Consider the following 19,989-nt stretch of genomic DNA (forward strand, 5'->3'; position numbering starts at 1 on the left):
ATGCAGCACTTTATCAAAATTATTTTATTTTATTTTTCTCCCTTTTCACAACTGTTAGTGTCACATCAATCCTTCCTACAATAAATAATTTAGAAAATTCCTAAATAGATTAAACATCAAGACCTCTTCCTCACTGCAAAGAACCACATACATTTTCACAAAATCTGAGAATGTCTAAGGTTAAAAACAACCTGAAAATGATTTAATAAAATGCTTGCAAATTATTTTTTTAATCAATGCAATATTGACAAATGTACAAAGTTTAGGACCCCTTCTGATTTAAACTGATTTAAAGTCCTGTTAACGGCCTTTAATCTGTTAAGTGACCAGTTCATGACGGCATGATTTTGCATACTGTATGCATCCTGGACCTAAAGAATATAAAGTGTATTCAAATGAAATTGAATTGGAGAATGTTATTATTTGCAAGCTATAATTGCATTTTATCGGGCAATTTAGGTTTATTTTGATTCTTAAAAGAAATATTAGAACTATACAAAAGTATGTCCTAAAAATAATCTTTGTTAAAAGGGACTGAATGAAACTGGGAATCCCAACATGAATTGATCCAGCTTCACACTAGTATTTGAAAGTACAATCACACCTGATTATACCATCAACACGGATATCTCCTCGTAGAGGGAGTCACTCCATTAGTCTCTCAAGTTTCCCTGTCCAGAGATGCTGGGCTCTGAAGTGTGGCTCGCTGATGGTCGTCAGCTCATAGACCTTCTGGTCCCTTCATGTTGGACTCTTTGATGGACATCGGACCTGCAACTTCTTGAAGTATGCACTGAGATGACTCGCAGTATCCGTTAGGTCCAGTGGGACCAGGTGGCCCAGGCACACCTGGCATTCCAGGGACACCTGCTGGTCCTCTCAGACCATCACGCCCATTACTGCCATATGATGGTTTCCCAGGTTCACCTGAGAGCAGTTAGACGAACAGATGGAGAAACAGGCCAGCAGTCAGAGGCATGATATTCAGAGATTTAAAGACCATTTAACATTTAGTGCAGTTATGGATATTAGACGAGCCGTAGGCCTTGCTCTTACCTGGGAGCCCTGGTGGTCCCGGTATACCTTTAGATCCCACCACTGTGGGCCCTCTATCTCCCCTGTCACCTTGGTCACCTAAAATAAGAAGAATGCAAAGGTTTTGCAGTGTTATATAGGAGTTAGGGCTCTCAGCTGGTGCTTCATATCTCTAAAACTAATCCCAGATTTGTTCTAGGAATAGGAAATAGAACAAAGCTAAATGCCAATAATAAATTGCAGGTAACCATAAAATTAGTTATGATGCACTGCAAAAAAAAAAAAAAAGTTTTTCGTTGAGTACACGCATCTAAACATACTTGAAAAGCAGAATGATAAGAAATTACAACTTGATTGCTTTTAATGTATCTTGATTTAAGAATGCATATATATATATATATATATATATATTTACTTAAAAAGACAAAAAAAGTAAGAAGTAGGTGATTCTTTGCTATGTAGGAGTAAATAGACATGACACAGAGTTGACACATCAAATGACACATGGCCAATGCATGTTCCACAGTATTGTGGCACATTGGTGAATGATTTAATTTCTTACAATTGACTGCAAGCTCCCATTCAGATCTACTACCATCCAATCAACAACCAGTGGAGAGAAGTCCCCATCCTATATTTCACGATAATCAGTTGTAACACATGTAAGTGTCACAATAAAGAAAAAAATATTTGTTTGGCACTTCGGATTCATTGTGACCAAGGATATTTTTGTTCAGCATTTTGGTACTGTTTTGTACAACAAATTATGTAAAATATGGTTCATGAAAGAAAACTTGGAATGCATTTGGAATGGACACCTCTGGAATCGGTTAACATATTAGCATTGTAATGATTTTAAATTATGTGTTTTATAGGTAGGCTGTTCTGCTGTGGGAGCATTATATATGAGAGCTTTAACCCAAAAAATAAATAAATAAATATATATATATATTTGTGTAATCCAAGTAGCCACAGATTGGCTGACATCAATGTCAAAACACTCATCTACACTAAAAGCATGGTATTTATGAAATCATTATTAAGCTTACAGTGGGATGACATTAAAGAAAATCAAAATTTTGGTCCACCTTCCATTTTCAAGTGTATTGTCAAGAAAAGCACGGCTCACATTGAAGTCACTTTCAAACCAACCACTTTTCTTTTGGTAAACATGGCAAATCTGTCTGACTAAATAAAACCTTTGCAAAATCTGTGCGGGGAAATCTCTCACCATCACGATGCAATGCAATGTCTCGAACATTATAATTTCGTACCTTTGGGCCCTTTCCTCCCCATGAGCCCTGGGGGCCCTTTGAGACCTGGCAGTCCTCTGCTTCCAGGATGCCCATTGAAGCCATTGTCTCCAGCGGGTCCTGGAGGGCCAGGGGGACCAGGAGGGCCTGGCAACCCAGTGATGCCTGACTCCGGCCTTGTCAGACTGGCTGCCAACTGGGCAAGCTGTCCTGTGAGGAAAATGGAAATGGCAAAACCATTCGAAAAACAAAAAACATTCAATGAGCCGAGCTTTCAATTGTAGATATCTGTTTAGATATCAAAATACTGACCATGCAAAACTCTCATGCAGACCTGCTTGATGTGTTCATCTGTTGGTTTTCGGCCCTGGAGGGAAATCATGTGGACACTATTAATATTTCCTTATTAAATTTAGAAAACACTAGAAAATCACTTTAGATCACACTGATGTAAAATTCCTGACGGTCTGCCAACCACGTTTAGTACAGAGAAATCCAGTTGGAATTAAATATAAAATAACAAATGTTACCTCTTCCCAAAAGGGAAAACCTCAAACAATCAAGAATGCATGATTATATGGTGTCATGGCTTTACAATCAAAAAATGTTGTTATAATGGAAGTCAATGGGGCAAAAACAGCCACCAACAACAAATGAGGGAGAAAAAATTTAAATCTAATGCTGCACAAAACCTAACAATGCATCAAAGCCAATCTTGTTACTAATCTTTGACATGCCCAAGACTGTGATAAAAGGTAAAAAAAAATCCAGTCCACAATCACTTTTTATATTGAAAATATGTAATTTTGTGTGTGTGTGGGGGGGGGGGGGGGGGGGGTTTCCCAAATCAGTGACATAATTTATGGACTTGGTAATTAAAGAGTTAAAATCTTGGCATTTTTTTAAACATTTGGTAGTTTTGATCAGGACTGAAGTTGATTAATAGATTTATGCAAAAAAAAAAAGGGAAAAAAATATTTATCTGATACATTTTTACAGCAGTTTAATTTAGTGGATGTTTTCATCCACGAGCATAACAAAAGGGTAGGGAATTTGCCCAGAGTGTACCATTGAGTTTTTGAAAAAGTTCAAAGCATATTCCCAAAATATGGGTCAAAATAAGATTTGTCACCAAAAATCATTCCATTAGCTGAAACGCAGAGAAAGTTGTGGCCAAAATAAGACTCAACTTTACCCCCTAGTGGACGAAAACGTCCCCAACAACGCATAAGGGATAACTCTCTATCATAGAAGTGTCACATAATTAAGGCCTAAGTAATAAGATGATTAAAACCGCCGTACTGCTCGTCCCTGTGCCCCAGGCAGTCCAGGTACCCCTCTGTCTCCTTGCATGCCTCTTGGGCCAGGCTCCCCTGCTAGGCCATCTGGTCCATGTTGGCCACGCCCACCCTCTGGCCCTTTATTTCCTGGCTCTCCGGGTTTTCCTGTCTGAACGCAACAAAAGATAAACACTCATACATTTCTAAGGTGGCCAGCATTGAATTTTCTGCACTTTTTCATGTTATGTAGTACAAACTTTGGAAATATATGATTTATTGTAATATCTTTGATATACTATGCTAGTTTTTTATTAAAATGTATATATTTTGTGTTGACATTCATGGGATAGTTCTAGAGCTTACCACAACAGCATCACTTCTCAATGCAAACTCACCGATCCTTTCTCAACTTGGTTCTCCCTCATCACCCTGGCGAAATTAAATCAACATTGAGTTTAGGATTCAGCAAGGGGGTCAAGACCTGTTCCTGAATACCTTAAAAGACATTAAAATATCTGTGCTGTTTTTACTTACAACATCTCCTTTTTCTCCAGGTGTTCCCTCTTCACCAGGTGGCCCCTAAACAAACATGCATTAGAATATAGATCAAATTATTTATGTTAAATATTTTAAAACGAAAATTCTACATATTAAGAAATTGTTTGCCTACTTGCTCTCCTTTTGGACCAGTGAGACCAACAGCGCCCTGAAGAATGATAAAAATAAGATGCTGTTAAGGTGCTTTTAATCTTGAATCTTAAACATGGCTATGTAAAATATAATGATTTTTTCTTTTTTCAAGTTATTTTTAATTTTGGCAGCTTGTTTCTGAAAGTATTGTTACACAGAAGATCTAGTTTTAAAGATCCACAGTAAAGAATATAATGTTTGCGAAATTCTGAAATTCAGAAGTCACATGATCTCACCACTTTACGTGTTTAATTCAGTGGGTGTATTAAACATATTTAACCCACATTAAATTGAATTCAGGGTTGGATACAGGAAATTAGCATTTTTTTATTTAATTTTGTGTAAAAATTACTTATCATTTACCACACATGATATTGAAGGACAAATTTCATTGTAGGATGTAACACCAAGTATATTTACTGCATACTGCACATTCTGGCAATTTTGGGAGGTCGTTTAAATGTATTTCTATGCATGCATACATTTTCATACTCTGCACAATATAGTAAAATAGTTTGTAAACAGTGTTAATGGTACCTTTTTCTGATCATAGACAACATTTACTAAATTATTTAATAGGTTCTTTTGCATTTTGAATTGAGTTTTTTTTTTTTTTTTGAGAGCACTTTCTGCTTTTACAATCCTACCCTGTCGCCTTTTTGCCCAATGAAGCCAGCAGGCCCTGGAAGACCAGGAAGGCCCGGATCTCCTTTAGCCCCCTGTAAAATACATACGCACACAGACACACATAAATAAACACAAATTCATGAACACTGGCCTGTGCCCGTAGCTGCTTCACAACCACATCTGCCCTGTTTTTGTAGTTCTGTGAGCAGGGTGCTGGCGGGGCACGTCTGAGGTGTATGGATGAATATGGACTATGAATAAGCCTGATACCTTTCGCTGGCTGCTTGAAGGAATTCCTGCAATACAGAAGGCTCATTCAACCCCCTGTCCTGCTCTCAATTTCCCTTTACTAAAGAAAACACCCCCAGCTTCTAGGCCTCAGTAACAACATACTATTCATGCCCCTACCAGCAGATTACTGTACTAAAGCTCAGCACAACTTTCTAAAGAGATTGCATTTCAGTTTGGAGCACTATTAAGCTCCTCAGCATAAGAGTGAGCACACAGGCAGGACTCCGAGAACAAAGACCAAGTGAAACATGTTTCTGGTTGTGTTCAATTTGGTGTGGAACATCTAGACAGTGTTGTAATACAACCGTGCAATTCTAGAAGTATGAGTGAGTCACTGGGTCCCAATATTGTTCCCTTTTTGGTATTTTTTAATGTAAGACGCTACAAGCAAAACCATTCTTTTTTCATGTACTGGTCAGTTATGAAATTTTGGGCTACTTTTCATACCGTGTGGTTCAAGACTAGTGGAAAGAAGACATCCAAAATATGATTTTAAGTCTTTATTTTGCTGCACTTTATCTATTGGCATCTGCAGATTTCAATTCTAATACATATCTTCAAAAGCCATTATCTCAAATTATCTTTTGATTTCTTATTTCAAGTCTGAACTTCAGTAGCACTGGCATATCGCAAACAATTTTTTGGGACAGGCCTTTTGAGAGTTTAAAGGATTTTACCTTCTTTCAACTGTCCTTCATCTCTTTCAGCATTTTTCTCTGTCCTTTGTAGCTCCAATGCCTATGAAGCTTTACCCAGGAGTGTTATTAGTGTCTAAATGTGTCCTATAGCATCTTTTAAGGTAATATAATGGAGGGTTTCTAATAATAACACTGAATTGTGGTTTCTGATAACTCACCCTTGCACCTGGAATGCCTGCAGACCCATCAGGACCCCTCACTCCTCTCTCCCCCTGCGGAGGAAGAGAAAACACTATAGACTTGATGCATTTCTTTACATGGCACTATAAGATACAAGAGGAAATATACTCACTGGCCCACCTCTTGGTCCGACTGGTCCCACCTCTCCCTGCTCGCCACGTTCACCCTGAAATCAAAACATCAGAAGATGTTCACTCATCCATGGGCCTGTAAGCTGTGGTGAACAAATGGATAACCGTGACTCACTGTTTTTCCATTATTTCCAATCAGACCTGCCACACCTGGACCACCAGTATTTCCCTGGAGCGAAGACAGAAATAAAGGTTATCCATCCTGCTAATGAACACCAGAGATGCACAGAGCAGTCGGTTTTTGTTCCGTGCAATTTGCAACCTTTTATTTTCATCCTTTCTATGTTCCAGTCTTGTACACAGAACACATTGCAATCATTTTGCAAAGTGTCGAAATATTACAAAGTCTGTAAAAGGGATGTTAACAGCGGCCAGAAACAGGACATGCTGAAGATGGACACAAAGAGGAGAAATGTGAAAATACTGTACAGACAGATCAAGCTCACTGTTTGTGATTCTTGAAATATTGGAAGAAAAATATAAATATAAAATTGAATTGGACTTGAGGGTTCACAAAAGTTTCAATTACATTTTCTTTTCATCTTACCTCCATATAATGTCAATTAAAGTAGTGTTTATATGTGTTTTGCTTAAAATTTTGAAATTATATAATCCAACTGCAATAAAAAATAACTGCTTGTGCTGTATGTATGTAGCATCTTTGGATCGTGATCACAATGCAGTGGTTACATCTAAATTCAAATGATAATAGAGCAAATAATCAGTATGAGAATCATTCTAATATGCTGATTTCTTGGTTATTATTATTCATATAAAAAAATGCTTAGTATTGTGCTCCTTTATATTTTTGTGAAGCACATGATACATTTTCTTCATAATATATATACCGTATTTTCCAGACTATAAGTCACACTTTTTTTCATAGTTTGGCTGGTCCTGCGACTTATAGTCAGGTGCGACTTATTTATCAAAATTAATTTGACATGAACCGAGAGAAATGAACTAAGAGAAAACATCACCGTCTCCAGCCACGAGAGGGCGCTCTATGATGCTCAGTGCTCCTGTAGTCTACACTGAAAACATAGAGCGCCCTCTCATGGCTGGAGACGGTAATGTTTTCTCTTGGTTCTTGGGTCTAAATAAATGCGACTTATAGTCCAGTGCGACTTATATATGTTTTTTTTTTTTCATTTTGACGTATTTTTGGACTGATGCGACTTTTACTCAGGTGCGACTTATAGTCCGAAAAATACGATATATATATCTTCTTACTGAAGATCTTATTGACCCCAATCTTTTAAATGATAGTGTATCTCAGCACACATTTAAAACAGAAAACTCTTTAAACCAAATCAATAAAAAAGCTAACTTTGACGAAGATGCACTCTTCAATTCACACCTGAATTACCTACTTTTGCACCCATGTGGCCTTTAGCTCCTGGAATTCCTGGCAAACCCTGAAGAAGAAGAAATGATCAAAAATACAAACCATTCTCAGTCGTCTCACAAGTAGATATCAACGAATACTAATTGCATATGGAACAGGGGTCAAAGGTCAAACGCACTGGAAATCCCTGAAGTCCAGCCTCACCGGGAGAGCCAACTTTCCCAGGAAGACCCTAAAACAATACGCAGATAAACTTCACTACAGAAAGAGACGATCAGTGACGTAAATTATTTTTCTCTATATACACAAATTAAAGTTATTACCTTCACTCCAGGCAGTCCTGGAATACCGTCTCGAGCATCCACCCCAGGCAAACCCTACACCACAAGTTACAAGTTACCAAAATTATACAATTTTATGCTATAATCACTTTAGGATAACACAATATGGAAAAAACATCAATAACACTGCAACTCAGTTAACTTACAGTCTCTCCTTTTGGTCCAGGTAAACCCGTAAGTCCCTGCAACCCACGAGGTCCCTAGAAAGAAGAAGCCAAAGTAAAAAAATATAACAAAAGGAGTCAAGCTTGCTGAGTCTCCTTGAACTGTTGATATGTCATGATAAACACAATGCGTGTGTTGTTTAGTTGTTGTATGACAACTCACCTGAGCTCCTTTTGGTCCAGTCTCGCCTACTTTTCCTCTCTGACCCCGATCACCCTTTAAAAATTAAATTCAATATTAAAACAGTTTTTATTTAATGTGTTCCTTAACAAAAGCAAATCAACAAACAACTTTTGAAATATGAAAAGGGCCTATTAAGTTAAAATTAACATGAATATAAATGTATATCAAATATGCATATTTCAAAATGAGGTTAAAGAACAAAACTTTGTGGTGGCTTCTATTGTAACATTCAGTCATTTTGATTTCGCCACTTACAGGAGCGCCCTGAATCCCCTGAGAGCCCAGGTCGCCAACATTCCCACGAGCTCCCTAACGGAGAAGAAATTACATTTGGTCATTTCAAAAGATATCGTTGTTATTGTTTTAGATATGAAGACCTTTTGACCCTCACCCTGTCCCCTTTAGGGCCCATCATCCCTGTGATTCCTCGGAGACCATGTGGACCCTATAAAAACAAAACAAGCAAACAAAGCGATGTTGAGTAACAGTACACTAACATCTGACATAAAGAACAATAGATAAGTAATGTCTTTTTTTACAGGAGTTCCTTGTGCTCCTGACTCTCCAGGTGCTCCCTGGTCTCCTTCTTCACCCTGTAAGATGTAAAAGAAAGGAAACAAAATTCCACACCAGACAGGATCTTTGTACCTTAGCAATTATTTTTGAAATGATTAGTAAACATACAGCAATTATTAAACATTGTGCTAATTACCATATTTTCCAGACTATACGTCGCACGTTTTTCATAGTTTAGCTGGTCCTGCGACTTATAGTCATGTGCGACTTATTTATAAAAATTAATTTGACATGAACCGAGAGAAATGAACCAAGAGAAAACATTACCGTCTACAGCCACGAGATGGCTCATGTCATATGTTTCTTTCCTCATCATGACTTATTTTTGGACTGATGTGACTTATACTCAGGTGCGACTTATAGTCCGAAAAATATTTGTCAAAGGGAAGAACCGGAATCACACCAAACTTATGACTCTATAACCTTATGTCCTTGTCTTCCTGGTTCACCTGATTCACCTTTGACTCCTTTGTGGCCCTAAGGATGAACACCAGAATGAACAATACTTGTTGGAGGATCCAAGTATCCCAGAGTGCAGTCTGGACGATGGGGCGGGGCGACACGTTGGGGCGGAGCGACACGTGTCACCCCGCCCACCTCAGCGGTTATTGGTTTATGATTAAGATGAGCTTATTGGTGTACAGATGAGTGACGATTTTACAGCTTATTGGTATAGAGAATTATGACGCTATTAGCAGGATTGGAATGCGGAAGTAGACACTCAGATGAATAAACTTTTAATATAAGTTAAAAAGTGAATATAAATGTTGTGTTTTTGCATTTATTGTTGCATTTCCACAACATCCCTTATAAATACAAAGTGTTTTGGATTACGACGAACAGAATAAAAATAAATGGTCTACTCCCTCAATGGCTGTAGTGTAGACGCTACCTCGGCATTACTCGCTGGTTTGAAAATGACACGGCAATATTATGCGAAGTATGATTATGTAGATAGTCATGGAGTACCTTGATTTATATATTCAAATTATATATACATACATACATATATATCTATATATATATATATATATATATATATATATATATATATATATATATATATATATATATACATGTGTGTGTGTGTGTGTGTAACAAATTGTCACCAGTCTCTGAACGTCACCAATATTCTGAACATTCCCTTGGCCCCTACGAAAATTTACCATGGTTCTGCTACAGTAACTATAGTAAAACTATGGTGTTTTTATAATTACAGCTCACAGTAATTAATATGCCAACAAATATTTTTACTACAATACATCCATGGTTAGGAACTATAGGAACTATACAGGTTCTAAAGAACTTGCCCAAAAACACTTGTTACTTTCTGTTATTTGTTTTCTGAACTGCACTACTGAAAACCTCATTAATCCTCACAATCCTGTCACAACTAAATTAAGAATCCATTATGAGCAATGCATAGCAAATGATGTTATCATCAAATATGAGAAACCTTAAAGAATGATAGACTGATGTAAATGACTGAAATCTGTTGTCATGCACGTGTTTTCCATAGCTTTTTTATTAAAACATTATACATTGCAAAGTTTAACTTTAAATGACATCAATTAATACATCAAAACCAGTTGATCTCAGTCCATTCTCTATTTCCCTTCAATTAACTTAACACACAAATGTGTTTCATGCCGCAAAAAAAAAAAAAAAAAAAACAGTCCTTGGAACAAAATCCTGTGTAAACAAAAGCCCAGAAGATCACCAAGCCGGCCTCTTCTCTGTACCCTGGTGGGTTAAACTTGAAAAACGCTCTGCACTGCAAGCGTTCCCTGATGCTGTACATCCGTCTGAACTCGTTCCGGTCAGGAGACAGGAGGACAATTCTTCCAGTTGGCCACAACTTATAGTGTAAAGACAAAATACATGAAAGATAATAATAATAATACAAAAAAAGTTTAACAGCCTTCTACTACAAAATTAAACGGGGAAATCTTACTGTCTAGCCAGGCAAACTGTGCCGCTTTCCGAAAAACTTCGGAGCACATCCCTAAACCATCTGCAAACCAGAGTAAGTGTCAAATATGCAGAGTCACCCGCCGACAAAATAACTTCCCTGAGGATTTCCAGTGGAAGCTGTTGAATCAAAAACATACATAGGTTTATTTATACATGTATATAAAAGTTATTAAACATTATATAAACACTGAATACAGACAACCTTGCTTTAAAACTCTCATTAAAAACTCTATAGATTGTTGTCACAACTGCATACTCATTCTTTTATAATAACACTAATAAAATGTTAATATATACAGTACTGTGCAGAAGTATTAGGCATGTTAGTATTTTCACATTGACAATTATTTATATATTTTGCTGTTGTGTGTCAGTAGGATATATTAGTTTACATTTCCACACATTCATTTTGCCATTAATTGTAATAATCCAGTGAGATATATTTGTATGCATGATCCACATGAAGATCTTTTACATTGAATATAAATATTTCTGTCTTATATGGTGAACAAAACCACATTAGATCGCAAACAGAAGTTATTTAAAAAACTTGCTGAAAATGAATTAAGCTGAAATGTTTTTAAATGAATTTGATGCTGATGTTAACTGATAGCTATATATGAAATAATCCACAGTGCTGACCAATATAGTACTTGTACATAATACCAATTTCACATCTGAACAACTATGTAGCTGTAATAACTAAAATACCTCTGCATGAATGTATGTGCACAAATAACCTGCTTTGCTGGACTCTGCCTGAAGACATGGTGAATGGTGAAGTTCCTCCCCTCAGAGGTTGAGCTCTAAAAGAACAAATGTCAAGAGGTAGGTATATTGCTAGATATAGTACAGAGTAATGTTTCATGTAGCAACATTCAAACAGCTACATACATTTGCAGAGTAAAGCTGTCCAGGAGAACAGAACACCACCACCTCCTGATCCTGTCATCCTGAAAAATAATAAGAATAATAGTATACACACAAAAATCATGCATGTCTGTTCAAATAACTTGACAAATGTGATGCCATACCTCTGTAAAATCGAACCTATGAACTAAAGCCATGTACAGAGTGTACTGTTACAATCCACAAAGAACAATAAAATGAGCAATTTATAACAATTATTAACAATAATTATTCAAATTGAACGTACCATGGATAAATAAATGATCGAACATCACGTTTCATATTATAAGATGTTTTTAAACAACCACTTTTACTCATAGACATGATGTCTATGCTTTTACTCACCTCAAGCAATCAACGTGGAATAGCGTTATTACTCTGCTGCTGTAGTTGCCACCGTTCTGTTTGTTTCAACGCAAACTGCCCCCTGCTGGCTCGGAGGAACATGTCAAAGGCGGGGGAAACAAATATGGGCGGGGCGACACGTGTCGCTCCGCCTCGAAGTGTCGCCCCGCCCCATCGTCCAGACTGCACTCTGGGGTTACTCGGAGGATCCAGAAAATGTGAATTAATTAAATTCAATCTAATTTAAAAGTTACCTTCATGCCTGGAAGACCTGAGTAACCAGTCAGGCCAGAAGTACAGGCATTTGGACACTGAAAAACAACACAGACAGGTCAGTTGGCTGATGGCCATATTTTTCACTTTTACTTTTGAGAACACATAAGTTGTGTGTAACAGCAGGTTAACTAAAAGTCAAATGTATTTGAATTCATAAAAATAAAATGAAACGCATTGTTTTAGATATGAAGACCTTTTGAAGACCCTCATTGCAAAGGTAACCACATTTAAGACTTGAAGATACGTACCAGCTCCTTACCATCCCAGACTCCAGGAGGGCCCTGTGGATAGAGGGAATATCGTTTTGGAGCCATTTATGAATGCTGGATATTTTAGTGAATGATCATAAAGTTCTAAACATTAATACTCACTCTGGGCCCTCCCAATCCTGGCGCACCAGCAGGACCTCTAGGTCCACGGCTTCCCTTTACAGCAGAACCAGAGACAGAGACTCACATTTATGATTCATCTATTTTATTGTAATGTGTTTTTGGATTGTTTAGGCTGGATAATGGAATAACTTTACATACAGGAGGTCCAACTTTGCCCAGCTCTCCAGGTAATCCATCTTCCCCATCAGCACCCTTCAGTGAAAAAGGAAAACAATTAGAGAGCTAATAAAAACTAAATAACAGTCAAATAAAATATTATGCACTTACAGCTTCACCATCCTCTCCAACACCCTGTTAACAAAGTAACATGCAATGATACAAAATTATAAATTTTTCAAAATGATACAGTGGGTACGGAAAGTATTCAGACCCCCTTAAATGTTTCACTCTTTGTTATATTGCAGCAATTTGCTTAAATAATTTAAGTTCATTTTTTCCTCATTAATGTACACACAGCACCCCATATTGAAAGAAAAACACAGAATTGTTGACTTTTTTTTTTTTTGCACATTTATTAAAAAAGAAAAACTGAAATACAACATGGTCCAAAGTATTCAGAACCATTGATGAGACTCATATATTTAACTCAGGTGGTGTCCATTCCTTCTGATCATCCTTGAGATGGTTCTACACCTTCATTTTAGTCCAGCTGTGTTTGATTATACTGACTGGACTTGATTAGGAAAGCCACACACGTGTCTATATAAGACCTTACAGCTTACAGTGCATGTCATGAGAATCATGAGGTCCAATGAACTGCCTGAAGAGCTCAGAGACAGAATTGTGAAAAGACACAGATCTGACCAAGGTTACAAAAAAAAATTCTGCTGCACTTCCTAAGAGCACAGTGGCCTCCATAATCCTTAAATGGAAGACGTTTGGCATGACCAGAACCCTTCCTAGAGATGGCCGTCCAACCAAACTGAGCTATCGGGGGAGAAGAGCCTTGGTGAGAGAGGTAAAGAAGAACCTAAATATCACTGTGGCTGAGCTGCAGAGATGCAGTCGAGAGCTGGGAGAAAGTTGTAGAAAGTCAACCATCACTGCAGCCCTCCACCAGTCGGGGCTTTATGGCAGAGTGGCCTGAAGGAAGCTAAAAAACACCTGAAGGATTCTCTGGTCTGATGAGACCAAGATAGAACTTTTTGGCCTTAATTCTCAGTGGTATGTGTGGAGAAAACCAGGCACTGCTCATCACCTGTCCAGTACAGTCCCAACAGCGAAGCATGGTGGTGGCAGCATCATGCTGTGGGGATGTTTTCAGCTGCAGGGACAGGACGATTGGTTGCAACCGAGGGAAAGATGAATGCAGCCAAGTACAGGGATATCCTGGACGAAAACCTTCTCCAGAGTGCTCAGGACCGAAGGTTCACCTTCCAACAAGACATTGACCCTAAGCACACAGCTAAAATAACGAAGGAGTGGCTTCACAACTCCGTGACTGTTCTTGAATGGCCCAGCCAGAGCCCTGACTTAAACCCAATTGAGCATCTCTGGGGAGACCTGGAAATGACTGTCCACCAATGTTTACATCCAACCTGACAGAACTGGAGAGGATCTGCAAGGAGGAATGGCAGAGGGTCCCCAAATCCAGGTGTGAAAAACTTGTGGCATCTTTCCCAAAAACACTCGTGGCTGTATTAGATCAAAAGGTGCTTCTACTAAATACTGAGCAAAGGGTCTGAATACTTAGGACCATGTGATTATTTCAGTTTTTCTTTTTTAATAAATGTGCAAAAAATTTAAAAATTCTGTTTTTCTGTCAATATGGGGTGCTGTGTGCATTAATGAGGGAAAAAATTAACTTGAATGATTTTAGCAAATTGTGAAAAATTTAAGGGGGTCTGAATATTTTCTGTACCCACTGTATCCTTGCAGCATTACATCAAGGAATGGACTAGAGGGTCAATAGCCTGAACTTTATCAAATTCCTTAATGCTCGCAAAAGCTAAAAGTGTGTATAGCCATCTTATAATAGATATATCTTTTTGAAAAGTGAATATTTATGCATGTTAACAAACTTAACCGAAAACATCCCTATTGAGATCTGATTATTCTAGCAGCACACTAATATTACAAGAGTCAAATTAGTTTCAATAAAAGAATTTGAATTGTTTACTTACAGGGGCTCCCCTTGATCCTGGCTCACCAGGTTCGCCCTAGTAAAGAGGAAACGTCAAATCACAGTTTTTTCAAGTGAACTTTATTGACTTCGAGTTAATTCTTTCACTTATTCAAATGATGCATCAGTGACTATAACTACAGCCATTCACAATAAAGACTTAATAATTTAAAAACACAATGTTAATGTGTTTTTTTTTTCACTTATTGTTATGTGGAAGTTTAAACTTACTTTTTGTCCAGGAGGGCCAACAGGGCCAGGTTCACCACGGGGCCCAGTCAAACCCTTAAAAAGACAAAACCATCTATGAGCATGGACTCACTGCAGATCAAATGTCTGTTAGTTTATTCACTGATTTGACAACCGCTGAACTTATGGTAAAGCTTATGGTAAAGAATTTCAGAGCTCATTATTTAACTTTAATATTGTATGAAACACATTGCATGAAATTAATTATTTGCAATACACACACAGACATAAAAAAAAAATAGTTAATTTCAACCAATCTGAAATCACATTTACCAATCCCCTGACTTTAAGTAGCAAACCCCGCCCACATTTTCTTTAATATATGTACAGTGGACTGATGCAGGTACCTGTATTCAACACTTTCAGGAAAACAGGAAACATATCTATTTATATAAATGATAGCTACCAACATAAATTATTTGCATCAGTAATAATACAATACAACCATTAAGGCAAAAAAAAAAAGATATATATATATATATATATATATATACCTGCAATATATATATTATAAAGGTTTTTTTTTTTTGCTTTTGTTTTTTGTTTACAAAGTAATGCAAAGAAATGCAACCAAAGATATAACATCTTTATATATTGCTGACTTTTTAAAGTAATGCTTAAATAATAGGTTGCTCTGCAAATTAATTTTAAAAAATTCAGTTATTCTATTTTAGAAAATAAATACATATTTATTAATGTAAACAAGATACATTTACATTAGAAGCACAACTGAGGTAAAAAGATGTTAAACCTTGTTTTCATTCCTGCTTTAAAGAAAATATAGAATTACCAGGGGTGTAAAATAAAATAAAAATAGACATAATTCATGATATAGTCACTGCAAGTAGTCTCTTGATATCTTAAACATATATGAACACAAGACAAAAACACTCAGAAAATTATTTTTGCTGCGATAATTCTTATATAAATGATATTGCTAGTTAAATGATAAAGCTCAGGGTAGCCACAAAGGACGTGGTGTACTTTGGTTTAATGCTCAGCACACAGATCAGCTCCAGTGGCTCTGTACTCATACAAAAAGGCCTCTGTCTCCATCAGGAAGCAGGTATGAGGCTCTCTTTGCTTTCTCTTTCCTCTCACCTTCTGGTTCTTTTTTCCATCCAGGAGCTTTTAAATTTTCACTCAGTCAGACCCCTCCAATGCAAACTACACTCGCAGGCTCTGATGCTGCAAGTGTAACTAAAGGCTGATTTTATCTCGTTACAAAACATAAAGAACAAGACTCACATCCGCTCCTGGTTTTCCTGGAAGGCCATTTAATCCATCCTTGCCATTGTCTTCGTCAAGGCCCTGCCGAATTCATCAGATTAATGGATTGCAGCACATCATTTCAGATATGCAAAACTCACTTTTGTTGAGAAAAATACAAATACTTACTGGGGGGCCATCTGGGCCAGGGCCAGGTCCCCTGTCACCCTTAAGTCATACAAAAAACTAACTGAATAACTCAAAGAAAAGTCATTATTCGAGGCTACAAACAAATACCAATTGTGTATAAGCTGAGAAATCAGAGTGTCTGAGAGATCAAATGATTGATATGCGACTCACGTCAATGCCATCAACGCCAGGAAAGCCAGCAGGCCCTGGAGGTCCAGGTGGCCCTCTTTGACCAACTGGGCCCCTCTAAATAAAAAATATACAAAATAGAAATAATAATTATAATAAAGCATAAAAAAACATCTCTTGTTCAAAATTTATCCTGAAATCCCAATAGTTTAGTCTTCAGAACAATGGAGCCATTGAAGGTGCGACTGATGCTGTGGTCATCACACTGGCTCTCTTTTATCCTGGGAAAGTGATAACAGCTGTGCACACCTGGACCAATTTACTGAACACAACTTCCATATGTCAAGCCATGTTCTTGACTCTGAGATACTTGGAAATTCAGACATTTAATGAAGAAACTAGGCATCGCTTAACACGAGAAATATACGACATAAAGTTCCGAAATGTGCATATGTGAACAGTCCATCTCTAATGCAAAAGAAAGCCCTTGTTTCCTACCTGCGCAGAGATGATCAGGACTAACTGCAGTGAAATCAGCAGCAGAGTCCCTCCGCCGGGACCCTCCGCGCGCCATAGTCACTCTGATGACTCGAAGGGGGAGAAAAATAGTCTTTTTTAGGAGATTTGTTGAGCTTCACGGCTTCTCTGTCAATATTCCTCTACTAAACCTCCACACCATCTACCAGTCAGGCGATGTAGTATTAAAAATGCATGTTTTTTCATTCATGAGCCGTGCTGGGAACTTGAAGGCGATTGGACAGGAGTTCAAAGGTTTGCGTAAAATAGGCGTGACCCAGTCTCCGGGTACCGCACGTAAACAATACCCTACCACTCTCGGATCATCCTTGCTTTTCTTTTCTTTTTTTGGCCAGGCTGTCAGTATTTTAAAGGTAGTATAACTTCGTACCAAATTTAAATATGATAACACTCGTCTCCGCCAAGATTCCATTGTAACTACAATACTGTTTTATGCATAGAAACATGGAATTACCGAGCTGTTGTCTGAAGAGAAATTAAATCAAGTGAAAATGAAAGCTTTTTTAATTGTACTTGATCCAATATGTTATGGAAGATATTTTGATATTTACTTTGTAAGGGACAGTAAAAAAGGCGCTTAATAATCAGGCAAATGATCGATCGATCAATCAATCTGTAATTAAATATGTAATAAAAATATAGTGTAGTTAAAGTCATCAGAGGTCTTAAAACAGAATTAAAACAAATGCTTAAAAAAGAAGAAAAAATAATAAATAAAAAATAAATAAATAAATAAATAAAAATACACATCTGTAAACTAATACAAATAATAACAAATTATTCAAAAAATAGATTTAAGGCTTTAAAGTAACTTACAGTTTTTTTTTTCCTTTTTCAAGCCATCTGTGTGTTTGGAACGGAATTACCGCCGCCGTTGTTTTGGTACTGAAGACAACAGCCATCAAACATGAGCATTTAAAGCTGAGAAAAACAGAAGAAGAAAAAAAAAAACCGTAGTGCTTTAAATTTCCCGTATGTTCTCTTTTTATAATTTTCCACAACAGCCTTCTTATTTCTAACGTTACACTATGTTGCTTACATTGAGGAAGTTCAGATTTGTTTTCACTCAGCAGATAGATGTTTTCTCTTCAGAAAATACGACGTAACTTATATAACTAATATCGAATATGTTTATGTTGTTAATAAAAAGATGGAGAGTTTAGACTTTTCTGAGGAGCCATCAGCAGTTGGCCTCACTCGGATACAGAAATATTCCCAAACAAAGAGAGGTCAGATAATGTTGTTAACGGTTTCAAATCTCTCTGTATTGTCATACATCGTGCGAAACTATTATGTACAAGACTGCCATGATGGCAGTACAAACAACATGATGTAAATACAATTTACAGTAGGCTATATGTATAAATATAAACATGAACAATATACACATTTAACACAAGTATTCACGTTTTACACACATTTAACACAATAACCACAGTATGCACAGGAGATATAGACTGACTTGTATATAACTGACAGTGATGTAAGTATTGCTGTTAGATAGCAGCTGATGTGCTGTATAATGATTGTGGGCTCAAACCAAATTTCTTCAGTTGCCTGAGAAAGAAGAGAAGAAATTTCATCCTCGTCAGTGCTTTTTTTTGGGGGGCATTTCATTTTCACATTATAGAACATGTTTTGCCTTGAAGTAGTGCAGTCATGTTGTAAATCTGATTCGTCATGAGAAGTCAGAGTCACAGCTCCAGCGAGTGGACTTCTCCAACATCTCACAGCAGCTCCGGCAAGAGTCCACCTACACTTATTAAAGAAGAGGGGGAAGAGAACACTCCTGCTTCATGCTTTCATGTGACGTTAAAGCATTTTTTAGCACACTTAACCAATAACTTATCCATATTTTCCATATCTAGATTTTCTCCTCCACGTTTAATGAGGATGATCATGGAGACTCTGGTATGAATCACTACTAAGATTTGTATTCACAGCACTCAGTTGCCCACAGACCGACTCGGCCCTCCACAGCACCCAACAGGCTGGAGACAGAGGAAGGACCTTCTACAATATTTCACTCAGTTTCGGATGGTAGTGAGACAAGTAATGACAGAGAACATCATTAAAAGAAAAGTATTACGTGTCATTATTGTTACAAGACCTCATTGCAACGCTTCTACTACAGAACACATCGAGCAAATCTTGAAGTACATTCAATTTAAACAGAAAAGCTGCATGTGCATAGTATACACCACAAATAAAAGGTTTCATTAGGCTGCATTTGATAATTTTTTCAACATAAAATTCTATAAACCAGTAATGTTGTGATATATTATTACAATTAAAATGACTGGGTTTTTTTATTTCCTGTGATGGCAAAGCTGAATTTTCAGCAGCCATTACTTCAGTTTTCTGTGTCACATAATCCATCAGAAATCCTTTTAATATGCTGATTTTGTTAAATTTTTATTAGCATTATCAACAATGTTTAAATGATCAGTTTTGCTGCTTAATTTTTACTTATTTATTGGAAACCAAGATACTTTTTTCGAGGTTCTTGGATGAATAAAAATGAAAAGGAACAGCAGTCATTGGAAATAGAAGTCATTATAGATTATGCATGTGTGTAATCATATACTTATGTTTTGTAGGTACAGTTAGTGAGCTGGAGGAGTGTCAGGAACGTATGCGGATTGGTGCATCTCGTGTGCAGTATGACTCCGAGACTGATGAAACCAGAAGCTATACTGCCAGATCCAGCTCTGTGTCAGAGGAACCCACGGATGCTTTCCAAGAATACATCAGAGGCATGGTCAGAAACACTTTCACACTTACCAATCCTAAACGGTTTCGAATTTGAATCTTAAATTTGTCCATTCAACAAACTCGATCCCACAGTGAGAGTGATATC

General features: G+C 37.2%; 1 protein-coding gene and 1 long non-coding RNA gene across 2 annotated transcripts; both read right to left on the reverse strand.

Moving 5' to 3' along the window:
* Positions 1–54: 54 nt before the first annotated feature.
* Positions 55–19,889, reverse strand: LOC128022832 (collagen alpha-1(IX) chain-like). The gene is given in 34 exon segments (XM_052610610.1): positions 55–927; positions 1,057–1,134; positions 2,310–2,498; positions 2,601–2,655; positions 3,591–3,737; positions 3,964–3,975; positions 3,977–3,997; positions 4,103–4,147; positions 4,239–4,274; positions 4,906–4,977; positions 6,033–6,086; positions 6,167–6,220; positions 6,301–6,354; positions 7,559–7,603; positions 7,712–7,765; positions 7,857–7,910; positions 8,021–8,074; positions 8,202–8,255; positions 8,478–8,531; positions 8,614–8,667; positions 8,762–8,815; positions 9,222–9,275; positions 12,281–12,337; positions 12,551–12,583; positions 12,674–12,727; positions 12,833–12,886; positions 12,962–12,985; positions 14,818–14,853; positions 15,048–15,101; positions 16,314–16,376; positions 16,464–16,502; positions 16,635–16,709; positions 17,091–17,153; positions 19,827–19,889. Coding segments are annotated over 34 exon segments (2,115 nt in total). The 3' UTR covers positions 55–721.
* On the reverse strand, positions 10,290–11,973 carry LOC128022461 (uncharacterized). Its single transcript, XR_008185922.1, has 4 exons — positions 11,667–11,973; positions 11,513–11,578; positions 10,753–10,889; positions 10,290–10,656 (listed from the first exon to the last, which is right to left on the reverse strand). It is a non-coding gene; the product is annotated as an uncharacterized LOC128022461 (long non-coding RNA).
* Positions 19,890–19,989: the final 100 nt, after the last annotated feature.

Source organism: Carassius gibelio, chromosome A11 (assembly GCF_023724105.1).
Source record: "Carassius gibelio isolate Cgi1373 ecotype wild population from Czech Republic chromosome A11, carGib1.2-hapl.c, whole genome shotgun sequence".
NCBI classification, from domain to species: Eukaryota; Metazoa; Chordata; class Actinopteri; order Cypriniformes; family Cyprinidae; genus Carassius; species Carassius gibelio.